Source organism: Melopsittacus undulatus, chromosome 9 (genome assembly GCF_012275295.1).
Source record: "Melopsittacus undulatus isolate bMelUnd1 chromosome 9, bMelUnd1.mat.Z, whole genome shotgun sequence".
Taxonomy (NCBI): Eukaryota; Metazoa; Chordata; class Aves; order Psittaciformes; family Psittaculidae; genus Melopsittacus; species Melopsittacus undulatus.
The window spans coordinates 40,984,062-41,010,342 of record NC_047535.1 but is presented as its reverse complement, the minus strand read 5'-3'; the positions used below and the strand labels follow the sequence as shown (position 1 = coordinate 41,010,342).

The following is a 26,281-nucleotide window of genomic DNA, read 5'->3' as shown; positions in this document are numbered from 1 at the left end:
CCTGCTGCTGAGCCGCAGTGATGTTCCTCAGAAGGCACAAAGGCTCTGAAGTAATAAGTTCTTGTATATCTTGTGAAAGCAGGCAATTAGGTAGAGGGAAGGGACCCCAGTGGTGCTTGTGCGGTGGGGATGGTATTGACTCACCCTTTATTAGACATCAGTTTGGTCACAGAGGAACTTAACTTTGAGACACAAATCCAAGTGACTTCAGTTCCACTGCTCTGAAATGCCCTGTTTCCACTTGCAGACTGCCTTACCTGAATGTTTGAGGGGATGACTTGTTCTTACCACTGTAATCAGCTTCACTGGAGAGACTCAAGAAGGGCAGCAAAAAGGAGAGAGCAGCCTTGTTTGTCAGGATTGTCCTTTGGAATACGCCTTCTCCATCCAAGTATCGGTTGCTACATTTGCATTTGAGAAATGGAAGGAAACCCCTATGGCAAGAGAAGGCTGCAGAAGGGTCCAGCCTTCAGAAGATGATGGCCTGATCCTTTAATGCATGTTCTCTTATTTTAGGATGAGATAAAAGATAGGCTATCACACACAGGCAACCTGGAAGAAGGAAAAGAACTCACGGATTTAAGGTAGCTTCTTGCTTCCTGCTCTTGGTGTTCTTCAGTCAAGTGTTTCGTGCTTGAGAAACTTAAGCTCTGTGGACCAGAAGGATCTGCCGCTCCTTGCTGGCCTCATCACCTCCTGCTGCTCAGTTCCTTGGGTTTGCTGCTGCATGTTGAGGCAGCACAACAGTTGAGATAAGAGGCAACTGGGGCATGTTGTGTTCCTGAGTCGACTGTGTGTGAGTGGAACCCACCTAAGATGTGTCAGCTCACGGTGGGTGCTCAGCGTGATTGTTGGCTGGGACATGGGTGATCATTATGTCTAGTGTAAGTTCAGAGCTTGGTCTCAGGGTCAGTGACTTTTGACCATCTCTTTCAGTCCCTGCTGGTCATCCTTATCCATCCATCACTAAGCCCATCACTTGGCATGAGCTTATTCCACAGCTTAATGGGCGCAGGGTGTAGGAGTTGTGGTGTGTGGCCATTGAGGAGCTGCTGTGTCAGCATTTCTGCACGTGGGCTTTGGGCAGCAACACAGAGGATGGTGTTCATGGAGTCTTCACAGTCCCTATGAGCACAGTGATAGGCTTTGGAGTGTGGTGTCCTCTGCTCCTCTCCCACAGAATCTTCAGGCATGACCCAGCAAAGAGTGGGAAATAGATTCCAGATCCCACTGCTGCCTTTCTCTCACCGTCAGCAGGGTTGTGCTTTCTTCTCCGGTGCAGAGCTGTTTGCTGTTGAGAATAAGCAGTCTCTTTTCTTATGATTCCATAGCTCTCTTTGGGACATGATGCCATCAAGGAAACCAGCTGTTCCACTCCCAGAGTCTGCCTCTGCCTCCTTGCTCTCTTGTCGATTGTGTTGAATCAATGAAGTGTTGCACTACTGTAGGGAAAAGGGGGGTGTGAAGAACCGAAGAGTGAGATCATGCAGCAGGAGTACAGAGAAGAGGGTTCATATCCTGTCACATAGTTCACAGTGGCTGTGGCAGGAACCAGATCTGCTATAACAACAGCAATCCCGCTCATGGAAACTTGGATCTTGGATCCAAATCCTCATTTCATTAAACTGTGGGATCTGAGAGTTCTGCATGGAGAACAGAGTTCACTGAGCATGTGGGGAGACCCGACAGCAAGTCCTGGCTGCTCCTGCTGGGGAGATGGTGGCTTTGATAGGTGTTATGGAAAAGGTGATTTAAAGGGGAGAAGTAAGGGAGCTAATCCTGGATGCCAGCTGCAGCAGAAGGGTAAGGTTCAAAATGTGCTGCTTGTAAATCCTGCAAACTGCAGTTCTGACTCTTAATGTCTTGAACCAGTGTCTCAAACCTTTGTCAATATGGGCTCTTTGCCTGCGATGCTCGGCTTCAATGGCATCTCTGTTCAGCCAACAGAACTGCCAGGTTGTGCTTTGACTTTGGCTCCAGCTGTTGAGTGCAAAAAGCTTTCGTTGCTGCTATGAAAAGCTTTTCTTAAAGGACAACATAAAGCAGGAGGAGTGTTGTGGTGCTTGAAGGTTGAAGTAGGCATCTTCCCTCGAGAAGAGCCTTCCAAAGCGCAGCGGTCTGGTGCATCCCTAGTCATAGTGATGAAAGGGATTGTGTGTTAATCTGTACCTGTCTGCAGATAATCTCCCTGGCAGGTTTGGATCTGGCTGATGCCTGAACCCAGCAGACAGGGATGTGAGGGAGCTTCTTCAGTGGCTCTGAACTGCTCCACAAGCCCCTAGGCTGTACCCATGCATCTGGGTCCTGCTTGCTCCTCCTTGTGATCCTTGGGCTCTTGCTCCGTCTTTGTTCTTGCTTTGCTCTCTCCGTGGATGCTTTCCTTGGCTTCTCAGTTTTGGTCTGTACTTGACCATGGTACTTGGTCCACCCTGACAGCAGGATGGTAAGCTCACAGCACACTGCTTCAGGCAGGCTTGTGTTCTCCCTGGTGATTGCCTCTGAATCAACAGTTGGAAGCGTTTCTTGATCCTGGAATGGGTTTCTCAAGTGCCACTGACGTTTTTGATGAGCTTTGTGTTGTGGAGCTGTGAGAATCTGCCCTCGAGTTCTGCCTTGGCAGTCCCTACTTGCAAGCTTACTTTTAGGCATGCACTTGATTATCTCTCTTTAATAGACCAATGATACCTTCAGGTTTTCAAAGCTCTTTCTCTGAGGTTCACGGTCTGCGATCTTCTTAGGATCCCACTGAGAAGCATCTAGAAACATGGAGACTGAGGGATCCCCATTTTGGGGTACAGCACTGCTATGTTGATTTCTCCATCGTGGTTTTGGTTGGGTTTATTTTGTTTCATGGTGTGCAGAATTCCAGCTTGTTCCAAATGCCACGTTGGCACTGGGGGGGTCTCCATTAGGTCAGGACAGTGCATAGCAAATGTGTGAGCCGTAGGTGAGCTGAAATGTTGTTCTGCGATGGCCTGTGATTGAAACGGAAGCTGCGGGTCTTTCATGTGTGTTCTAAACTATGTTTTAGGCTCAGTGCTGTCACTGTGAGTGAGTGATGCCCTCCTCACCATGCAGTGTGAGCAGTTCTGGCCAGCTATAAAGTCTTCCTCAGTGTGTCCTAGCAAGCTAGACCCATACTGGTTTTGCTACCTCCTTCTCCTCCTACCTTTTTACTCACCTGTTCCTTGGAGTTTGGGCTCAGGCATTTCCCTTCCCCTCTGTCTTTGTTTTCTCACTGGCTCCCTCCCGGTGTCTGTGCATCCTGTCCCTCCTCTCCTCCTTTCTTTTGCATCCCTTTCATTTTCAGCTCTGTACTGGGGCTGACACGGGGCTGCCTGTTCCCCGCAGCACTGAGCTGGCTTTGGAAAGCTCAGTTTGGAAAGAGGAGGCTGTGGCTCCCTCAGGGGCCAAGGCAGAGTTTAGTGGCTGTCATATTTTTAAATGTGCATCTGGACACGGCTGATCAGAGGAACAAGAGAAGTCTTTGGGTTCTGAGGATGCAGAGTAATCCTCTGCATCCCGCTCTGCATCCTCACTCAACATGAAAGCTGCTTGGCACAGGGGAGTTTGACTCCAGGAAACATGAGAAGGATTCAGAGACTGTGGAAGGAGGGTAGAAAGGTGTGGGTGCTGTGTAAAGCCTCACACCTTCTTTTTCTACTTCAGCTTCTCTCTCATCCTGTCACATTCATGCAGGGTGTTTTCACCCTGAAGGATCCAAACTACATTCCCTCTCTATGCATCAGCCTTGCTGGATGCTGTTTGCTATGGGCAAGTAAAAGACTGATGGCTGAGCATCACTGGTATGGTGAGGGGACAAGCTGCAGTGTCCCAGATGCACGTTCCCATCACAACCAGTGCCACCACAAGGTACCAGAGATGGGTTTGAGGGTCCCCAGTGCGAGTAGCAGCTCTGCTGAGGCAGGTTGTGTGCCCAGCTGGAGCATTTTGCTGTGCAGCTCTGGCTGCTGGCATCTGCTCCAGCAGCAGTGACGTAGTCACCTAAAGGACAAAGAAGAGGCAGGTGCTGACTGGTCCAGCAGCTCTTGCCAGCAGACTGGGAGCTGGAGGGAAGGAGAGCAGATTGCCTCGTGGTTCTCATTTAGACAGAATGTGCTCAGTTCAGTGGCATACCAGGGCCTGAGTGGTAAGAATGTGGCACAGGGTCCCTCAGGACCATGGGAAGGTCAAGGTCTCCGTTGGAAACATTCTGTTACTTTCTGTAGCACCGGCTGCTTTGCTCCCGCATAGACACAGGGTAACAAGTATTCCCTTCTGCAACATGTTGGATGTTTTTCAGCCTTCAAATGGTCAAACCCAGGCCGTGTGTCTGGGAGTGTCCAACCTGATCTGAGCTAAAAGGGCAGGGAGGCTGAAGGCTCATCCTCTTTGTGTTTTCTTTTAGCATCACTGGCTGTTGAGCAGCCAAACCCAGCCAAGGAGATACCTGCAGCATGAGGACTCTGATGATTGTCAAGGCCAGGTTGGACACAGGGGCTTGGAGCAAGCTGCTCTGGTGGAAGGTGTCCCTGCCCCTGGCAGGGGTTTGGAACTGGATGAGCTTTAAAGGCCCCTTCCAACCCAAACCAGTCAGTGGTTCTATAACTGTCAACCAGACAAGCACAATGGCTGTGTTCAGAGCAGGCTGAAGCAGGCTGTACTCTGTAGAGAGAAGCAGCACGCAGATTGAGGAGGCTACGTCTTAGTTCTTCAGAAATGCTCTAATAATCCTGGAATAACAAATTCTTTTGGCTGGAGAAAAAAGTCCTTTTGTGGGAGGATCTCATGTTTATGCTGCCTGACTTCTTCCTTTGACTTCAAGGCAAAAAGGAGTAGTTAAGACTTTCGAGTTGAAGACTGCTGAAACGCTATGTGTGAACCATGGAAGAATTGACTGCTGGGGTGGATGGAGCTGGCCTGTTCCCGTTCTGCCTTTTTCTGCCAGAGCATCCATGGTTTTGGACTGCGATGAGGTGTGCTCAGTCGCTGTCCTTCTAACAGTTTGCTCGGTGTTTATGTGGAAGAGGTTGTGCATTTGGAGTGGGTGAGGAACAGAAACAAGAGCTGGCAGCGTGCAGCTCATTTCTCCTCTGCAGTGCTGCACATTCGGTTGTCAATTTTCTTCTCTACTTGGTGAAGCTTCTTGGTTTCTTGCTTTAAAATAGCAAGTTGGGAGAGAGGATTCATTGCCTACAAGGGTAGCTGGAGCCAGGTGCCGAATAGACCTGACTTGGCTGTGTTTTAACCTCATCCTTGCCCTTAAGATGGTTCTGCAGGAGCTTTGGCTCCCCTGGATGTGTCTATCCATGTACCCTGTCCTGATGAACAGCACTGTGTACACCATGGCTTAAGACACTGCAATCCTCATGGGCTTTATTCTTCCTCTTAGACCTTTCCTAAGGAGTCAAGCTGCTCGTTACAGACTCATTTTGTTATGGAAAACCACAGAGCACCATGTTCTTACCTGAACAGAGTTGTGTGTATGGATCAGGGTTGTGTGTATGGATCAAGGCTGTGTGTATGGATCAGGGTTGTGTGTATGGATCAAGGCTGTGAGTATGGATCAGGGCTGTGTGTATGGATCAAGGCTGTGTGTATGGAGCAGGGCTGTGAGTATGGAGCAGGGCTATGTGTATGGAGCAGGGCTGTGTGTATGGATCAAGGCTGTGTGTATGGATCAGGGCTGTGTGTATGGATCAGGGCTGTGTATGGATCAAGGCTGTGTGTATGGATCAAGGCTGTGTGAATGGATCAAGGCTGTGTGTATGGATCAGGGCTGTGTGTATGGAGCAGGGCTGTGAGTATGGAGCAGGGTTGTGTGCATGGAGCAGGGTTGTTTACGGGTGCCCTGGATAACAGGGCAATAGCATCACCTGAACTGGTTGCTCCAATTGCACCGGTTCCTGCAGCCATAGAGGCTGTGCTGGTGCTGGGAGAACTCCTTGGGAAAGCAGGCAGACTGCTCCAGCAATTCCAGTGTGATCCTATGTGACCTTGCTTGTGCTGAGGTGGGGAAACAGCCCACAAAAAGCAATGGGAAGGATATGCCCCAATTCCCTTTCATGTGGAACTTGGAGCGCTCAGGATTTGACCCTGGTTCCCTGGAGGTAAAAGGCTGCTGTGTCAACCCCAGCACTTTACCTAATGCCAAGACTGAAACCCCAGTTCTTGAGAGGAGCTGTTACTTGTGTGACCTTCATGCGTGAAACAGTTTCTCTTCTGCAATGTTTTTTCCCCTTTATCAGTTATTCATTGAAGAGGCTCTTTGCATCTGTACAATTTTGAAGGGTAGCTATTATTTTACCATTTTAATTCTCCCAGCTGTTCAAATAATTGTTTTAACCTCTCAGTGCCTGGAAATGCTTTTCACATCCTGGTTGCTCTGCATTGTGTTGCTTCGGTTTCATGGTTTAAATTAACAACAAATGGTTTTTTTTTCCCCATTCCAGATGGTTATTCTGGGACTTTCTTCTCTATAGCTTTTAGGCTACATTGCATCTAATGATAGGACAAGGGGGAATGGCTCTAAAGTGACAGAGGAGAGATTGAGATGAGCTCTTAAGCAGAAGCTCTTCCCTATGAGGATGCTGAGGTGCAATGTGCCTGCTCCATCCCTGGCAGTGTTCAAGGTCAGGTTGGACACAGGGGCTTGGAGCAAGCTGTTCCAGTGGAAGGGATCCCTGACCATGGCAGGGGTTGGAGTTGGATGAGCTTTAAGGTCCCTTCCAACATAAACCAGTTTGGGGCAAAATCCTGCCGTGTGTGAATACCTCCGGAGCAGCAGTGTCTCACTTCATAGCATCAGCTTATTTATTGCTATATATTATTTTGTATGTTTCTTTTCAATGAACATTGCTTTCCTTGGGTATGTCTTTAATGGTCTTTTGCCGTAGGGATGGAGGTGGAATTTGGAAGCGAGTAATTATGTGGTAATGTTATGGACGTACTGCTCTCTCTTTCGCTCACATGCTCTTCTCACGTGTTCCAAAAGTTGCAGAAGGTGATCTATAATTCATCAAACCAAGTGTAAAACATCTGACTGCAAAACCTATCAATCTGAGATCATCTCTTTCTAGCCCTTTAATTAGGGAAGCCCTGCTGAAAAATGTACCCATCAGCTACTGAGAAATGGTGCGTTCCTGGACTCTTGGTATAGATCTTGAGTTATCCAGGTGCCAAAATGCTGTCAGAACTGACAGATCTTAGAAAATACACCCACAGGCAGAACATTATCCATTACACTGGCACTGAGCAGTGGGCAGTGAGGAAAAACCAGCAGAGAATGTGTCTTTATCAACTTTAATTGGCTTTCCCCGTTGATAAAAATCAGTGCACCTGGCAAGGAAGAGAACCCATCTACCAGCTTGATCTTTCCATCCCTGAGCTGAAGGGTACAGTCCATCTCCAGTGACGTGCGATGTGGACGTGGCTCAGCACAGTTCCTGGCAGCGTGGTGGAGTCTCCAATGCGCAGAGACGGCTGCCAGCCTGTCCTCAGTGAGTGGCTGCCGTTCAATAAGTGTGAAGAGGGAATTACTGTGGATAAGCTGGATTTCAGCAGTGCTCTGGGAGCTCCAAATTGACTGCAGAGAGAACCAAACTTAGGTAAACTTTTCTTCTGGTCCTGGCTTGTAAGGACTACAGATGACAGCGAAAAATCCAGCATCTGGGCGATGGATATGCTGATATGGAAAGGAGACAGTGGACAAAGGAGCAGCCGCTTTGCAGGAGCTACAGGAAATGGCACACGTAGAGGTTTGGGGAAGAAAGCAATCTGCGTGTGGGTCACTTGGCATTGCAGGTTTATATGTACCTTTACAGCAAGGACAAAGGAAGTGGCGGTGGTGTGGATTTCTCCTGGACAGGCTGGTTTGATGCCTTGTTGGAGCATCTTGCATTCACTCAACTATGTAAGATGCTTCAGTTCGTCCTTGGTGCTACTTACTATTGCTATTAGATTTATGGCAATTTTATTAGAGTAAATAATGCGCTGAAGATGATTGCAAATCTATTGCTATGTGAGGCTTTTTGGGGTTGATTAATGAGAACAACTAATTTCTGTCTTTAGGATCAATTTGGCAATGTTTAGCCCTTCTCTTGCTAAATTCCGCCGCGTTTCTAAGCATGGCTTTATTTTAAGCTTCTCTTCTGCTAAGTCAAGTTTCTCTATCTTATTTCCATAAATAGTGGAAACCAGAAGAACTTCCACTCAGAAAAGAAAGTTCAATAAATTAACTTTATTGCAGAAGTTTCCTTTCCATATCTCTAATGGTCTTAAAACCAGCAGACCATCACAATGATGCCCAGCACAGTGGGTTCCCTCTTGGGATAAGCTCTAGAGCCTGCACTATCCAAGCTGTAAGAATATAATAGACTTTATAGGGGGGAAAAAGTGTTGATTGTCTGTGTGTTCATTTTTTCTTTCTGCTTATCATATGGCTTGGGGAAATATAATAACTTGTTGTGCTCAGAAGGTTTCTTTAGAAACTCAAAAGCAAGTGGGAGGAAGGGATAACAAAGTCCATTCTGTTCCTCTACATCAATCTGCCTCTGTACAACCCCAACCCATCAAGTATGTTGTCACTGTTCTTTGCAGCAGGAGGAAGACTGAGGCTTTAAAAGACTTCTGGAGACCATACACAAATCCACGTGAATAGCCCAAAACATCATTCCTGTGGTTTCAGGGCGATCCCATTGGGCTGATCCAAGTGGCAGTTTTACCAGGATGGAATATTCTTGAGTGCTGGCCCTGAGCTCTGCTGTGGGGTTGCTGTTCAATAGCTGTCTTGTGCCTGTGTGAAAGAAGGGATTCCTGCCTGTGTAGCCCAAAGGGATGGTAATGGATTGTAAGATTTATTATGTATCATAAAGTAATAACTCTAGATGAAATAGAACTGTGGGAAGAGGGCAGGATTTTGACATCTTCTTTTGAGATGCAAAACACTTCTCTGGTGACCTAGAGTTACTAAAGGTGTTGCTATCTCGGATGCTCTGTTTGCCAAGCGCGCAGTGGAAATGCAGACAGACAGTGCCTGGCTTTGTGTCAATCATTCCCTAAATGCTTGATGGCTCCCGAGTGACCAGCTCCTCAGCCACCTCCTGCTTAAAAGCAAGGCTGCATGATTTTTCTGTTTCTCCAAACCATTTTCTCCCCCTAATTGCAGCTGTGAGCCACTGTGTGCGTAGTGGCACAGGATCCTTGTTGTGTAAGGGCCATGATAAATATGTATTGTATTGGTGAGTGGTTGTAGCTACTCTGCAGGTAGTGGTGGAGAAGCAAGCCTCGTGCAGTGAAGAGTCGTGTCTCCGGGGTCAATAAAACCAAGATGGCACAGGGGATGGTGGGAAGAGGAGCCAGGATAGCTGCTTCAGCATCACCTGCTGATAAACCAGCTATTTATAGAGGAGCTGAGGCTTTGTCAATGAGGTTGTTAAATTAATATTTACATACTGGCTTCATTGGCTTTCACTGAGCACCTCATTTGCATTAGTGCTTGGACGGAAACGTGGCTCCTGTGCTCCAGGACCACGAGTGGCCTTCGTCAGCCCATGTGAAACCGCTGCATGCAGCGTGTGTGAAACCATTCCCCATAGTTTCCTGCCTTGCGCATCCTCTTCCCCCCATAGCAGCGTTTTCCCATCTTTGTGTGCCTTTCTTGCAGGAAAGCTCACCTTTGTTCCTAAATGTCCACAGCTCATCGCGAGGCTGATCTCGCTGGAGAGCAGCAGTTCTGCATAGCAATTCCAAGTTAATCTCTGCCTCTCGGAGAGAGACTTGATCGTCAATGGCTTGTGGGTAATTTAATAACAAGCAAACAAATAGGATGCGTAGATTACAGTAACTTAGCCCAGATGCAACCCCCCCATCCCTATTTGCATCTATTTGAATGGATTTTGTTATAAAGGTTTGCTTTTCTTACATGTTAGCAGGAAGAGCGGCTGCTCAGTGAGGCTGTGCTGCTCACAGCAGGCTCCACACCTGGCTAAGCAGTTCCAATCCCCTGTGTGTGTCTGTGTGCCTTTCAAAAGGGAAGAGTAATCTACTCGCTAGACACGTGTGCCTCTCAGAGTCCTTGGACGACCTTGAGCAGTCATTTAACTCGTGTTTATTTGCCCATCTCTACCTGGGCTGATATTACTTCTGTGGTTTGGAGTGTCGAGGGTGAAGGGATGTCTCGGAGATGTTGTGGATGACGAGCGGTGCTGGAATGGGAGATGTTCACATCGCCTCTCCAGACAGCCCATCCGAGCTCCGGCTCTCCCAGCTGTCTGCTGCTCCTTGCTTTAGAGCCATTTGGACACTTGGGCTGTGATGCGGACCAGTGTCACCGCCACCACTCAGACCCCATTTCTTAGTGGTTGATACGGTGCTGTTGTGCTGGTGCTGTGTTATCCTTAACCTGCCTCTGGCCTTCAAAGGATCTCATGGCAGCTGCTTCTCTGACATCTCCACAGGCTCTCTGGGCACTTCATTACTCTTTTCAGGAAGAGAGCATTGCAATGCAGTTACTGTGTCCGCAGAGAGCAGAGCTCATCTTCCCCTGCCAGCCACGGTACCAGAACGCTGGAGCTGGAAGCAGGATGTACTTTGTCTCTCCAGGTGCATGAGGCATGGAATAGAACCACAGAACAGTTAGGGTTAGAATGCCGTGCGGATAACACACTGTGTGCTCAAACCACTCCCCTTGTATTTATTCTGTTTAACATAGCAATCCTCAATTTCCTCCCCTTCAAAATATCTCTTCTCATGGCTCCCAAGCATGGGACAAGGAGAGTTGTGGACACAGAGCTGGGAAACTGGGAAGTGGGTGCTTTGGTACCCGAAGGCTCCTGTGTTCATTGCACCTCTGCCTCTTCCATTTTAACTGGGATTCTTGCTGCAGGCAGCACCTGATGCGCAGGTTTCTGACCTGCCATGTTTCCCTGCCTTTCACTGGTGTTCAGGGGAGATAGGGATGTGGTTTTCAGGCACATGTCAAGGGCTCTTCCTGGCGAGCTGACAGTGTCCGTGTTTCAGACATACAGAGGCTATCGGGATGAGACATTCTTACTCAGAAACATTGGCGAAGACAGCCAGCCATTCCTCCTGCCGCGGAGACAGGCAGGCACTCGCTGTTGCCAAGCCTTGAAGTGTTTGGTGTGTTTTCTATTGCCCTACTTTTGTGGAGTTGTACCTGAAGTTTTACAAGTGCACGAGAATCTGGGCTTTTATTTAAAAGGAAGAGAAAGAAGGGAAGGCAGAAATAAACTCACCCAGTGCACCCCTGCCTGGACAGCAGGGGTAGGAGAACGTGACTCTGTTGCTTAAAACCAGAAGGCAAATGGAACAACCCCAGTGCCTTTGTGAACCATTTGATCAGTCAGCCTTGGGTCTTGGGGGGGTTCGAACCTGTCTCTTGGGTTTTGGATAAGTGAAGAGCATGCAGCATGGCTTGTGCTCTGAGGGAGGGAGGATCTGCAGCCCTGGGAAATGCTGGCATATCCATCCACAGTGTCCCTGCAAGCAGTAACGAACCAACCGAGGCAGTCAGGCTATCCAGATGAGGAGAGCCCTGCATTCTTTACATCCCCTCCGCATTCCAAGCCCTGCTTTTTTGGCTGTTCCACTTCTGAAGCCTTCCTTGCAAACAGGAGGATCTCAGGCTCTTTTAAGCAGAAGCCAAGATTTCGTGTAAGAACGTGATGTGGGGAAGTGGAGTTTTGACATTTTCAGAGTTGTGTCATAGCTCATCAGACTTCCATATAGATTTATGCAGACGTGAGTGTAATTATTCACAGAGGGGCCCTGTTAAGCTTTGTACTCCCTGCTTTATCTATAGAGAAGACCCAGAGGCTCTCCCAGCCCCTATCTCCATCCTTCTGTAGGCTCTCTGGGATTGCAGGCAGCTGCCTGCACACTTTGGTGTTGGTTCTGGAGGCACGTGCTCCTGAGATCCCGGCTGAATCCACAGGCTCGTGCCTGTGTGCTGCCCGAGCGGAGGGACACACCGCAGGCAGGCTCCCCCAACAGAAAGGTTTCCAATAAAGCTGAAACACAGAGGTATTGTTTGTCCAACTGCTGGCAAAGGCACAGAGCCATTGTGCGGGTCCTGAAAGCCTCAGCGCTTTATTCTCTGCAGCCTGAATGGCAGCCGCGGGTAATAATAACACGAGATTAAAAAAGCCAACATTATAGGGGCATTTACAACCCGCTGAGAGAGTGAAATCGCAGCAAGGCTGAGCTGTGTCTCCAGTGATCCTACGTCCTTACTGCTTGATAAGGAAATGATGGGCAGCTCTGGAGAAGCGGCCACCACGGAGCGGATGAAAGGGGAGCGGGTTGTCTGTTGGAGTGCTGCAGTGAGTCCAGTGGCACAGATGGAAAAGCTCTCTGCAGACGGAGCGAGCAGCCTGTCCCCCTGTGCAGGTGGGCTGCTGGGGATGGACGTGCGTGTGCATGGCCCTGTGTCCTGCCCAGTTATAGAGCAAAGGCAGGCTGGTGTCAGCAGGGCTGCACTGCGTGGTTCAGAGGCTTGTGCTTGGGGGCCTTTGGTCAGCATCACACGGGGTGATGCTTTGGTAGTGTCAGCAGATCCACTCAGGACCACTCATGTGTGGCCTGATCATAGAATCATAGAATAGTTCGGGTTGGAAAGGACCTTAAGATCATCCAGTTCCAACCCCCCTGCCATGGGCAGGGACACCTCACACTAAACCATGTCACCCAAGGCTCTGTCCAACCTGGCCTTGAACACTGCCAGGGTTGGAGCATTCACAACCTCCCTGGGCAACCCATTCCAGTACCTCACCACCCTAACAGTAAAGAACTTCCTTAGACCCAGTCTAAACTTCCCCTGTTTCAGTTTCAACCAGTTACTCCTTGTCCTATCACTACAGTCCCTAATGAAGAGTCCCTCCCCAGCATCCCTATAGCCCCCTTCAGATACTGGAAGGCTGCTCTGAGGTCTGTGTGTGGAATTTCATTTTCAGAACAAGAAAATCCCACCCCACCAAAAAATAATTAATGGACAGTTCCTTATCCTAGAAGTCTTCAATTCAGTGTTGGTCCTAACAGTTCTTTAACATAAGTGCCTTACAAAGCTCTGTGTGTACATATGAACAGCTTTAAAGACCCAGGTCTTCTCTGCACACCCATGGAAGTTGTGTTCCACAAGCTGGAGGCAGGACACCAGCCTGTAGCACCATCCTCTCAGAGTGTGCCCAGGCTGCAGGATAGCAATGGCATCTCGAAGGCAGCCTTACCTCGCCAGCTTGGGCATCACCCCTTGGTGCTGAGCTGCTGGAGGACTTGCTCAGACAGGTTTTGCAACTCCCTGCTACTCAGCAGGTTTCTGAGGCAGCATCTTAAGCGATGTGACCTTGGTCTTTGGTATTAACAGTGCAATGACTGAGATGGTGGGAGGCGTTTTGCAGCAGTAAACCATGCTTTAATAAGGATGCAGGCTGCATGGCCAAGGCAGGTGTGGTTTAATGACTGTACTTTTCCTTCCTAAAACCACTCCCAGCCATTCCAGTGTATTGCTGCACTTGTGCCAGGCAGCGTGGCACGGAAATTGCTTGGGCCCTGGGTGCTGGTTCTTGGGTGGGACATTATGGGGATTCAGATATCCAGCCTGCTTCACAGATTCATTTACTTGCAGTAATGAATCTGTCTCTGCCTCTGTTTCCCCAAGAGTAATGGGAAGTTACTTGCGTCACAGGGATTTATGAGCTGCTTTCTATATTGGCCATTTTGCAGAGCCGAGATTCAGCTTGCAGGGCTCTGCAGAAGGACGGAGCGTTTGAGTTTGTTCTGTTCTAATCCTGGCTACAGAAAATTGCCAAGTTCCTGCTTAGATTCTCTTTAAACACAAAATATAAATACCCTTCGATTGCCTCTCCCCTCCCCTTCTCTTCCTTCCCTCCCAATCCCCCCCGTTTTCCATCCTTTATGTGTTTAGGTTTTCTGTCTTTCCAATGTTCCCTGTCTTCCTCTGCACACTGCTCAGGTTGGGACCTGAAGCTCCTCTGCACTGGCACAGGCCTGTAGGAGAAGGCTCTGGGCTCGCTTTGTTTCCACAGGTTGCAAGTGTGAAATGGGATGGATGTTAATGGTGAGGTCTTTGTGGGAAGAGGGTGTAGAGGTGGTGAGTGATGCTGGGAAAGGATGGTCTAGGAGGGGGGAAGAGAGGAGGTAGTTAAAGCTAAATAGGATGCTTGCTTTTTGCCAGAACCTTTGCAGCAGAAGCACGGATGCATTCCCAGTTGACAGCTCCCTCGCCTCTTTTCTCCCTTCCCTTTCCTCTCTCCCCCTCAGGGGCTACTCTTTGAGGATGAGTTGGTTCCAAACAGACAATACTTTCCTAGCAGATAAAGGGACACCTAAGCAGCTGCACAGTATCTGTCATGAACAGACACGCTGCACAGAGAGGGAAATTACAAGACAGGACCAGCATCATTTGTCATATTTAAAGTAAAGCAAGCCCCCCCCTCCACTTGAGCAGCGTCCACAAGGCAGGGAACAGCACACGGCTCAACGGGCGCTTGCTTTCCAGGCATTTAATGCATTTTCAGATGCTCCCATTAAACATTCCACCTCTGTGTCCTCTCCGTAAAGGATGCGTTTCAGACAGATGGAAAGAGGCCTCTGTCCTGACACAGATGCAGGACTGTAAATTTGCAGTGGAGGAGATGGGAGATAATTATTTAGGAGGCTTTTGTGGCTTATTCCAGCATCTGGTATTCTCCCAGGGTGCCTTCTGAAGAGGGGAAGGGACAGGAAGCAGTTAGAGAAATGCTGAGCTTGTTTTTCACTTGGGAAAGGTTTTCAATCTTGAAAGAAGGATTTGGGATTGAGGCAGGAGGAGACATTGATTGAGAAATACAGATGTGTCTCCCAGTGTTCGCCATTCTTCCTTTGTTTGCTCAGATCCATGTTTCACGTCGTAGGGCATCTTATCTGCTGCTCTCTTAATTGCATTGGTTATGTTGGGTGCCGATGGGCAGCTGCTCGCAACAAATCCATCTTGCTGAGCCACTGCGATGGCCTCTGCATCCAGGGCTGAGCGCACAGGTTCCTGCCTGGGTGTGCCTGCGGTTGGGCATCCTGAACATCCATCCACAGCCCCTCCATTCCCATCTGCAGGAGCTCCCAGTGCTCCTGCCTGCACTGCGCGTTCCCTGCGCAGAGCTGAGCAGCAGGCAGGGCTTCCTGCTCCTGCATGGTTTTGGAACCCTCTGAGAGGTGCAGCTGAGTCATTTGACTGTCTCACATCAGTCATTACCATTTCAAAACGCCTGTTGTTTCTCTGTCTGGGTGCCTGAACCCGGTAGGGGATTGTCTGACCGGGGCTTGGTGCAGGCCAACCAACCAGGCTTCTCTTCTGTGTGGTCTCATCAGATCCTGCAGCTCCTGGGACCTGATATTTCAAGGTACTTGGAAATAGGCAAGAGTTAGACACATAATTAATGCTTTCAGATCGGATACTCGGGTACCAGGAACGCTCGGTCAGCACTGAGCTGGTGCAGGAGGTTTGTAGTGCTGAGTCTTGTAGAGGGCTTAGAGGAAGCCTGGAGAGGAGCTTTGGACAAGGATCTGCAGGGACAGGCCAAGGGGAATGGCTTTAACCTGCCCGAGGGGAGACTGAGATGAGCTCTTAGGCAGAAGCTCTTCCCTGTGAGGGTGCTGAGGCGCTGGCACAGGGTGCCCAGAGAAGCTGTGGCTGCCCCATCCCTGGCAGTGCTCAAGGCCAGGTTGGACACAGGGGCTTGGAGCAGCTGCTCCAGTGGAAGGGGTCCCTGCCTGTGGCAGGGGTTGGAGCCAGATGAGCTTTAAAGTCCCTTCCAACCCAAACCATTCCATGGTTCTATGCAATGGGCTGATTGTGCTGACAGATAGTGCCATTTCTGGAGTGTACCTGGGCACTGGTTGTCATTTCCCAATAGAATTTTACTGTTTTAAAATTCCCCTGTAGGGTCTTGACCATGACCCAAGTCTTTGGGACGTGTTCTCCAAAACCAGGTAGAAGTTTGTCCCCCATGTACCCACAAGCAGCCGTGAGAATTCTCAGTCTCCTTTGGCTCTGTCATTGCTGACTTTGGCTTCTTCAGCCAGAAACGAAAGGAGAGCAGCATCTACACCCATATGAGATGAATACGGCTATCACACAAATAGAATTACTGCCTGCCGAGCAGCAACAGCTTAATGAAAATGGGAACTGTTAAACAAATAAAGGCAGTCAAGCTCATAATACTTCTGTGTGGAATTTCACTGTATTGCTGAGCAGAAATAGAATTAGGCACCAAAAAAGGATGTCTGGAGAAGTCTCTGCCTCCGTGCTTGGTCTATGAGGCTGGATGAGACAGGAGTGAGCCATACCTTACATGTAGAAATGCCACCCCGACCGGGAGAAGAAATCCCTTTATCCAGTGCAGGAGCCTGCTAAAGCAGGGCAGAAAGGGACAGGATAAAGCACTAGAGTGCCTCCAAAGCCCAGATGCAAATTGTACAGAGGGATGGATCCCTCGGGAGCTGTGCCATTTTTTTTGCATTGCTTTAGCATCTTCTGCTGGTGAATAATTATCCTTCCTCTGTGTGGTTGGTGAAGCAGCATTGCCTGCTGCACAGAAAGGGAAACGGAGATGGGATTTATCTACATGGAAGGAGAGTGGCAGCAGAGCCATGGGAGAGCTGCAGGGTTTGGTATCACCAGGGGCAGGTTAAACCCCAGGATGAAACTTAACCTCTCTCAAGGTCCCATCTCAAAGGCACAATAACTGAGGGTCATGATGAGTTCTTTGTGCTCTCCTGAAGATCTGGACTTTCCTGTGCTTCCATCTCCATGGAAATTCCTGGAGTTCTTGTTAGAGCTAGTGTAGGTTAATGATCCACTCCAAGATGAGCTCTGGAAAGGCAAAGTTCAGTCTGTAAAGCTTGGTGTCAGCCTGGGAAGAAGCCATGCAAGCTGAGGAGCTGCTCCATCTGCCTCCAGGCAAAGTGACATCCTCTTTTCCTGGCTTCTTCCATCCATCCCTGTTTGGCTGTGAACAGTCAGAGGGAAGGGATGGGATGGGGAGATCCCGTGGAGTTCGGAGGTTGCTCTTTGTCTCCTGGCTCTCTCTTCCTGCACCTTGATGGCACTTCTCCATAAGGAAGCATGGCTCAGCTAAGGCTTGCTTGAAGTCACTGGTGTATTGAAGGTGTTTTGTGTCTGGGTCATGTGGGGCTTTAATGCGCTGTGGAATTAGAAACCTTGGAGCAGTTTAGATGCCAAGTGTCTCTGTTCTCCCGGGTGACCTTGTGGAATTTCCTTGTACCAGATCTGTATCTCACTATCCTGCTGCCTGTATCTACTTTGTTTTGTTGTGTAAGTTACTGACATCCAGTGATGTGTAATAGGTTTGAGAAGTGGCACTTACAACAAGGATCCTGCTAGTAATCCCTCCATTGAATCCCTATATACACATTGTGCCAGGAATAATTAAAGTCACAAACTTCAATCTTGAGGGATGCACGGGGGAACCTGTCCCGGAGCAGGGTTTGGTGTGTCTGACTTCGCTGCTTCTAGTGCTTCTTAACAGTAGGATTTGTTCTTCTTGTTCTAGGGCTGCAGTGGATTTAAGTGGGAGTTTGGCGTCCTGAATTTACACATCCCAAAACCAGTGCTCATCAGTCAGTGTTCTTACTGTACCCTTTCTCTACCCTTTCTCTCTATTAATTTTCCTCAATAGTCTGCAGGGATCATTTGCCAGCCTGATTCAAATTCCTGCACTTTCCTGGCATCTTGTTTTATAACATTTTGCATCGTGTACTTTCCATTTCTGTAATCCATTTAATCCGAAATACTGGAATGGCTTTGCAGGTATTTATTGCATTTCTGCCTTCCTTGTGTTAGGAGCTAACAGGTCATTTATACAACTTAATCCAATGTCTCTTGGCTTCTGGGATTATTTTTTCCTTTTCCTTTCCCCACTGATTATCCCGGTAGCAAGGGCAGGAATGAGGAGTTGCCTCTCTTTGTGCCTTGTGATTCCTTGTGCTGTGCTCGGAGCACGGCTTGGCAGCTCAGCAGTTAAACCCCTGCAGCCAACATCCCCCAACCATAGCATTACTGTTGCCTGTCCTTAATTTTTGGAAGCGTTGGGCTTAGGGTTTGAAATAATGACATGCTGTTGCATCAGTAAGTGGTTTTCCATTCCTTTTGGCTCTGGAAACGGATATTCACAGTTGGGTGAAGTTCATTTTAATCCTCACAAAACCAGAGCTGGATTTGTACAAGTTGTCGTTGTTCTGCTTTAGAAACACTCTGTGCCTTCTGGATCCCTTTATCCCTCCCAGGGGCTAATCCACGAGCTTGGGAAGTGCTCAGGGTGGCTGCAGTTGTGGGATGGAGGGGCACCCAGTGTCATCTCCTTTGCCTCCTGCATTACCTTCTCTGGCTCGTTCCAGAAAGGCCCGGTGCTCTCTGCAGTGTCCTGATGTGTATAGATAGTGGGATGTAATTATCTTCCCCCGAGGTAGAGTCATTATGCTGGCTGTAAAGAGAGAGGGTCACAGCCCTAATGGGAAATGGTTTTAAAGCAATCTTGACCAAGTCTAGTGGAGCCATTTCAGACCACTTAAAACTCAGCCAGTCCTTCACAGCACTTGTGATACGTCCACTTTCCATGTCGAGAGGCACCGGGATCAGCGCTTGTCAGGGGATACAGGAAATCTGTGCTGAGCTGCAGCATCAGCTTCAGGCGAGGTGTGTGCTGCCATGGGGAAAGCAGAGCAGGGTCTTGGCTGCTCCTCTTGGTTTGGGAAAGGCAAGGTGCTGGCAATAAGGCTCTAGTCATGAAACCTTGGGCTTCCCGTGCTGCCAGAGCTGCCCCTCTGTCCCCAGGCTTGGTTCCTGCAGGAAGCAAGAGGAGCATTCCCATTTCCCAAGCAGGCTGAGCAGGGTGGCACAGTGCCCACATCAGAGCCAAGTCACTGGTGGCTGCAATGGGGGCTTACCTGGGAGGTTCAGGCTTCAACATGCGCTGTCTTACAAGGCACACTTGGTCAGAGGTGTTTAACAGCAAACACTGCTTCGTGTTGTAAGACACTGGAGGAAGACAGACCCCAGCACCCTTTGGTGTGTGGTGGGGCTGTGGCAGCACCAAGGTGAGGAGAAAGGCTTTGGCAGAGCCGATGGGAGGTGGCAGTGTGCAGCTAGAGGTCAAACTGGGGCACTGCGGGTGTGTTGGGACCAGCCCGGGGCTGAAAAGCAGGAACTGCTTCACATAAGTGATTTTCTGTGCTTCAGTCCAGTACTGAAGCCCAATAGCCAGGGCAGGTTGGCAAAGCTCTGAGCTGGTAGCCAGGAGAGCAAGAATAACCAGTGGTGAAAAGCTCCGCATCTGATTTTCATCCTTTGAGCTCTTCTATCATGTTATTGAGAAACAAAACTTGTTTAAATAACGGAGCAGACCCAATGCAGTTGTGCAGCGATGCGGAAGGGCTGAGGAAGGGTTATTTCCTTTCTTTCCATTACTTTTCTCTTCCTGCCTTGCCTCCCAAACGTGGGTGGAATCTGCGTGTCAGGCACCAGCAACATCAGCCTGGCTCGGTGGCTTTTCTGAACGGCGAAAGAAGGAGATTAAATGCAATTAACATTGATTGAACAAAACCTGCCTTCGGTTTGTATGGTGGTTAATTAACAGCATCCTTTCAGCAGTGCCTCTTTGTAGAGCTGTGTTTGTACCTCCTGGCCCTGGGATTTTCTAGCACATGTCCAAAATCAAAAGCAGTGAGCGTGTTCCCTACTGTGATGTCTGGGGCTACCAGCTCAGCGGGGAGATGCAGCCCCCGGCTGGGAGGAGGCTTCTGTGTGGTTTAGGAACTGTGGAGCTGCTCAGTCAGGGGCAAAACGTTTCCTGTTAAGCAAGGCTAATGATGAGAGCTCTCTGCGAGTTAGAGCCACGATCAGAACGATTGTGTGCAGGAAATCAATGGTAGAATGCATGAACAAACAGGTGAGACTCGAAACAACCCGAGTTGTGCTAGTAAAGAGCTTCATACGCAGGTGATGTGGGGTGATGGGGAGGTGTCGGGGCAGGACACAGCGAGCAGCGTGTCAGCCCTGGTGAGTCAGACTTGAGTGAGGAGAGGGAGAGGAAGCTGGGCCCGAGGCTTCTGTGCCTTGCTCTGTTGGTGGGTGTATGGAGCAAGGCCCTTCCACTGGAAAGCCCTTGCTGGGCATCCGGACAATGCGTCTGGGGGGGTTTGACAGGCGTCTTTGGTGCTGCCAGGCCAGCTCTGGAGACACCATCTGGGATAGCAGCCAAGAAATCACTGGATGAACTTCTCTGCTTTGCAGAGCCATTAACACCCGTACAGAGAAGAGGGGAAACAAAACTCTCTTCATAGCTCTTTGAATTAATGTTTTTTGTTGCTGCCAGGCATACTCCTGCCCCTCCTTATTCCAAACCCAAGGACAGCAACTGTTGGGCTCCTGAAGGATGAGAGAGACAGAGAGGCTTTTCTGTGCAATAACTGTATGGCACAGAAGTGCTGTGATCCATTAGTCAGCACAGCTGCTCCACAAAATAGCCAATACCCTGAATGTAACAGAACAAATTGCACATAACCAAAAAATACCTACAGCATACATCACCCCAGAGTGACTCAAATGTCCCTTGCAGTGCTTGGGGGTGCTAATAGCCCTGCAACAAATGCCTTGTCCGGGGGAAAGGCCTTGAACACCCATCTCAGGACAGGTCAGGGGTTTGTTTGTCATTAGTGCCTCTTTGCAGGCTAACTGAGATGCAGGAGTTGTGCAGTTGCATCACTGGGGTGCCAGCAGGTATGCCGGTGCTGGGAGCTGCTTGCCCATGGCAATCTCCATAGGAACTGTGGGGATTAATTCCTGCTTTGTCACTGACACTCAGAATGCACCGAGTCATTTATCATGGGGATCTGCTTTCTGATGCCATCCCAGCTACACGGTGCCTGTGTGTATGAGTGCCGTGGTGCAACTGCTTCAGGGAATACTGGGACAGAATAAGGTGCTCACTGGAGGAGACTTGCTGGGTTTATCCCATGGGGATAAAGGCTGGTTGAACCTTATGTCTTAGCTCAGCCGAGGCTTGGCAAGCAGGGAGGGAGGAAGTTCTTCAGTGGGCTTTTAAGAAGGGAGATCCCTGCAGTGGCTGCGGGAGGCAGGAGGATGCTGCCCAGGGCAAGGAGAGCACTGTCCCTTCTCATTGCAGTGTGTGATGCACTCTCCAAGGCTGCTTGTTTCCAACAAGGGGGTTGTTCCTTAGAACAGGTCCCCTGCAGCAGGGACCAGCCAATGCCGACTGTGGAGCTGTCATTTTGTGCTGAGGCACCAAACTTCAGGCTCAACTCCATTCATTGGGAGCATCCTGTCCTGTGGGAGCAGTTTGTGATCGCAGGCTGCCTGGGTTTGTTGCATACGCAGCTTGTCTGGTACAGAGGCAATGCTAAGGATGTGCAGGAGAGGTGAGGCTTCTCCTTCCCCTTTTCTGCTCCAGGTAAGCATTGGAGCAACCTGGTGGTACCTTGCAGGGAGGATTCTGGGTCAGAAGGAAATGGAGGGGTGGCAAATCTGTATCAGCATGGGTGCAGGCTAAGTGGAATTAAAAGGCTGGTGTAGATGGTTAGCTTAGCAAAGAGTGGGTTTAGGCTTGGAGATACGGTGTCCTTCCACGCTATTACACAGCATGTGAGGCATGAAATTGATGCAACTGTGCTTTTAAGTAGTTAGCCACAGGTTTATAAACTGATGGCCTAGGAACAGTGGAAACAATTGTATGTGTATTCTAACAAGTGTAGACTTATACGATGGGCTAGCAGACCATGAGGCCTGCAGAGCTTCACGGGGCAGCATGCAATGGCCACGTGAAGCTCTGCGGTAGCTGGAAGAGGAGAGCTCTGACCTCCAGCCCCATCAGGTGTTACCTGTGCCTGCACCACACCTGCATGTCCTGCAGATGCAGAGCACAGTTCCATGGCCAGCCAGAGACTGGACTTTGCTCTGCTTCCTTGGTAAACTGAACCTTGGTTGTATGAGTACAGGGCTCAGGACAGTAGTGGACTACAGTGGCATGGAAAGTGCTGGGAGATCTGGATTGGCATCTGAGCAGGAAAGTCTGAAAGAGCTGGGAAGCATCCCTGTGTCCTGGGAATGCCTCAGTTCCCCCAGATGTCAACCCTTCATCAGCACCTCATGCCCCTGATGAGGGAGGAGATGTTAATGAGTTGTTCCATCCAGCACAGGCTGCTCTTAGATGTTTCATTGTACCAGGCCACTCCTGAGAGCAGCATGGAGTGATGGACGGCATCAGTACCTGCATCCTTTGTTCCCAGCAGCATCCCCATCCCTTGGTGAGAGCTGGGCAGCAGGACACTGGTGTCTGGCTCTCTGGTAGTGCAGGGTCCAGTGCTCAGGTTAGTCATGCAGGGAGAGCTGGAACCCGATGGATTGGCACAAAGAATGTTTGTGAGCCTCCAGCTCGATGCATCGCCGGTATGTGGGTAGCTGGGGCTGGAAATAATTGGTTGAGGTTAAGTGCTGCCTGTTTGCATTTTCTCCTGAAAGGAGTAAAAATCTGCAGTTATGATTTCGAACATGGAATTGTGTAACTGGGATCCTTTAGAACTGCTTTGAAGGAAAAGGTTTTACTCTCTCCCATAAGGCTTAACCACAGAGCGGCCCCATCAGTGGCTTTTCCTGCTGTAGCATTCCCAGACCCTTCAGTGAAGTGTTTCAGCGCAAATACAACAAATGACTTTATTGTAGAATTGATTGCGAGTTGCTGCTGCCTCACTCATTACAATTGGTGTGAGTGCTGCTGGAGGGTTGCAGGTACGTTGCCGTGTGAAACTTTCAAGTCACTAATGATGAGCGGAATTACCTGGGAAATTAGAGTCAGTTGGGTGATATTGATGCCTCATTTGTCATGTTTCTGGATAAGCTGTGTCTAAATAATTTGGCAAACAATTTCCTCTTTATTCACGAGTGCTGGGAAGCTTTTCCTCTTCGTTGTTGTTAGAAGTGGGGCTGTCTTTGGAGATGCATGGTCAGCGTAGGCTGGATATGCTGACCTTGCAGGTGTCAGGCAGTATCAGCCTGCAGTGCAGAAGCAGTCCAAATGGCACCCTCACCTTCTGACAGACGCTGCCAAGTGTGCCAGCATCGTTACTGTGTGATGGTGTCCTTTCTGATTGACTCTCAAGGAAGCACAGCTTCTCTCCTAAGAGTGTCTAGAGAGGAAAACAGAGCTCAGATCCAGCCCTGGTAACAATGGGTGCTGAGAACCCATGCGGGTAACTGCTCCATTGTCTTTCTGTAGGGAGCTTTAGCAGGGTCCTCTCAGCATGGGTGAGTGCTCTGCAAAATGGAACTGCACCTCTCAGAGCATGTTGATGGGCTCAGCCCATAGGGTATTGCTCTTGCTGGAGCATTGATCTGAAGATGCCATTGCTGGTGCATGAGAGCTGGTTGCTTAGGTTTGGAAGCAGGGTCCGATGCTGATATTCCAGATTCTGAGAGGCAGAGGTGTTATAGTTGGTGTCAGATGTGTTCTCATCCACTGCTGGTGGCATTCTTGGTTTGATCTCTTTGACTTTATAGGATTGATGAGATAAAACCAGGAGGAGACCATAGCAGTCTCTGCAATCACCATCATAAAAAGGTCAAAACCCTCCTGGTTTTTCTACCCCTTGGAATTCCACAGCTCATGTGCAGATACCTGCAGTGTCTGGGGATGCATCATTTAGAAAACAGGAGGTTGCTGTGGGGACAAAGCAGGCATGATTTTGCTTTGAATTGAGGAGGGTTTGGGTCTTGACAGGATAAAGGCTGTCAAACGTGTCAGGACAGCCTCCAAGCCCCTCTCCTTCATCCTTTGTGCTCACCCTCCCATTGATCCCGTTTCAGGATGAGCAGAGGTGTGTGCGTGGTTGGTGGCATCCAACCCAAGTGCTCCCGTTTCCTGCTGTGGCTGGGGCTTCACATGGAGCCACACTTCCTCTCATAATGCAGCTCCTTGGAGGCTCCCCTGCAACCACAGCCATCCTCTGCCACTGCAGGCCATGGGATTTACAATCCACATTCCTGTTTGCAGAGTGGGCCTTGCCTGGGGTACCAGGACCTGCTGCCTTGCTTCTGCTCTGTCCCCTCAGCATCTTGTGTTTGACAAGAGGTGGAACCTTATTCCTTTCTGTGGGAGTTTCATCCTGCCCACACTATTCCTTCTCTCCTGAAGGGAACCGTCCCACGTCCGCAGCTGTGTCATTAACCTCCTGCCTTCTCCTTTGTCTCCTTTTTCACCCAGGAGCTGTTAGTTAATTCCAGATAGACATCAGCCACCAAAGAGCAGAGGACAGGGACCACAGACACCCTCGGAAGCCCCAGCATCCTTCTGGATAGACACTGACCAAACCCGGTGCCTTCTGCCCTTCGCGGTCCAAGACGACGACATGATTCTCCTTTTAATTGTCTGCATGTTTCAGTCTCAGGGGGATGTTCCTGGAGTTGGGAGGAGGGTCCCAGGGGAGGGGGATGCTGTCGTTTCCTTTTTATTGCATTACAGTGTAAAGACTCACGTTGGCCTCAGGTGCTTCCAGCACAGCCTGTAGTTTGGAGCCTTGCCCAACCCTGGTTCACCCTGTGCTCGCTTTGGTTTCACTGAGCCACATTGGAGTTGCAAGAGCTGTTATGCTTGTCCATTTGCTATGGTGAAAGCAGTTTGGATTATTTGGAAGTGACCCTGACCAGTTAGGATTCACTGTTCCCAGTGTGCTCCCATTGGTTGCACCAGCAGGCACGTTTCTGCCCTTCCAAGGTTCCCTCCTGAACAATAAAGAGTTGAATGGTCTCTGTGTGCTGTGGGATCCTTCCAGCCCCATCACTTTGTCAGTTGCTGTTTTCTGCCTGCTGCCCATGCCAACAAAACCTCCCAGCCAGGGTGAGGAACAGGAATATTTCACGTCACAGTTTATAAATCACCAAACTTGTTCGTTTCGGTTGTGGCCTGAATGACTTTGGCTTCTTTGAGAGTACTTGGAAGAGTGCAGAGTCTTGGCTGGAGGGAATGGGGCTGGTGAATCACACTGAAAAACCTCTGCCTGCTGAATGCAGAGCCCAAGTTATCTCTGTGTGCAGGTCCTGCTTTGTCTCAGTAAACCCCCATCTCTTTCAGCCCTGTGCTCTGTTTTCAGCCTTCTCTCTGCAGAGCCGAGGGACGGTTGGAGCAGTGTTCATCTGGCATTTCATCATAGCATCCCAGCCTGGTTTGGGCTGAAGGAACCTTAAAGCTCCTCCAGCTCCAAACCCAACACCTTCCACTGGAGCAGCTGCTCCAAGCCCCTGTGTCCAACCTGGCCTTGAACACTGCCAGGGATGGGGCAGCCACAGCTTCTCTGGGCACCCTGTGCCAGCGCCTCAGCACCCTCACAGGGAAGAGCTTCTGCCTAAGAGCTCATCTCAGTCTCCCCTCTGACAGGTTAAAGCCATTCCCCTTGGCCTGTCCCTATGTTCCTTATCCAAAGCCCCTCTCCAGAGTCCCTCATCCTCTCAGAGGAAGATGTGTCAGCAAACCCTAGAACTGGATCCTCTCCTGCCTGAAGCATCTCCTCTGGCAGCGTTTGCTGCTTGTGTCCTCTCTGGGCGGCTCTGACAGTTTCTGAGGAATGTGAACATGGATTTTTGGAGCTTGTGTCACAATTTCACGTGGTGTTGATGAAAATGGATGGGAGGGGGGAGAATTGTTCCTGTTTTACTCTGCTTCACCTCTTTTTTTCTTTAGGCAGCAACTTTGTGCTTTACATCCTCACTAAAGCAGCAAAAGCGCCTTTCCTTGTGGCGAGCTGATGCCCCAAACCTCTCCTCCTTGGCAGCGATGTTTGCTTACCCATGGCTCACCTTTGTAGTACCAGATCTTACCAAGATCCCAGCTCTTTATCACGGTGCAGGTCAAACTTGCTGCTCCAAAGGCAAGTTTTCCAAACAAGCTGTTTGGAGCAGTACCGTGAGGGCTGTTGCTGCTTGGGACAGCCAGGTTCTGCATGCAGAAACGTGGAGCACCAAGGTCTGTTCCAGACTAGGTTTTAAATTACTGTTGGTCTGAAAAGTACCTGTTTTGTCTCTTCCTCATTCCTCTCTTGCCCCAGTCCCATGTTCTCTTAGCGTGAGCAATTTGCATGTCATTATTTCAGCTGCCTTAAACTGGGGGGGGAGGGAGGGCTGTGATACCAGGTTGATTATTCGGCGGTGCTGGACAATTTTCTCTGTTAGGCGACTGTGATGCAT

General features: G+C 49.5%; 1 protein-coding gene across 2 annotated transcripts in view; it reads left to right on the top strand.

The window, feature by feature from the left end:
• Window positions 1-24,847, top strand: part of CHCHD6 (coiled-coil-helix-coiled-coil-helix domain containing 6) — a 105,263-nt gene extending 80,416 nt beyond the window's left edge. For both annotated transcript variants that reach the window (XM_034066217.1, XM_034066216.1), the window contains one exon: window positions 24,306-24,847. In XM_034066217.1, the coding sequence (XP_033922108.1) occupies window positions 24,306-24,329 (24 nt within the window). In that variant the 3' untranslated portion in view covers window positions 24,330-24,847. The remainder of the gene's footprint in view (window positions 1-24,305) is intronic.
• The last annotated feature ends 1,434 nt before the right edge of the window (window positions 24,848-26,281 follow it).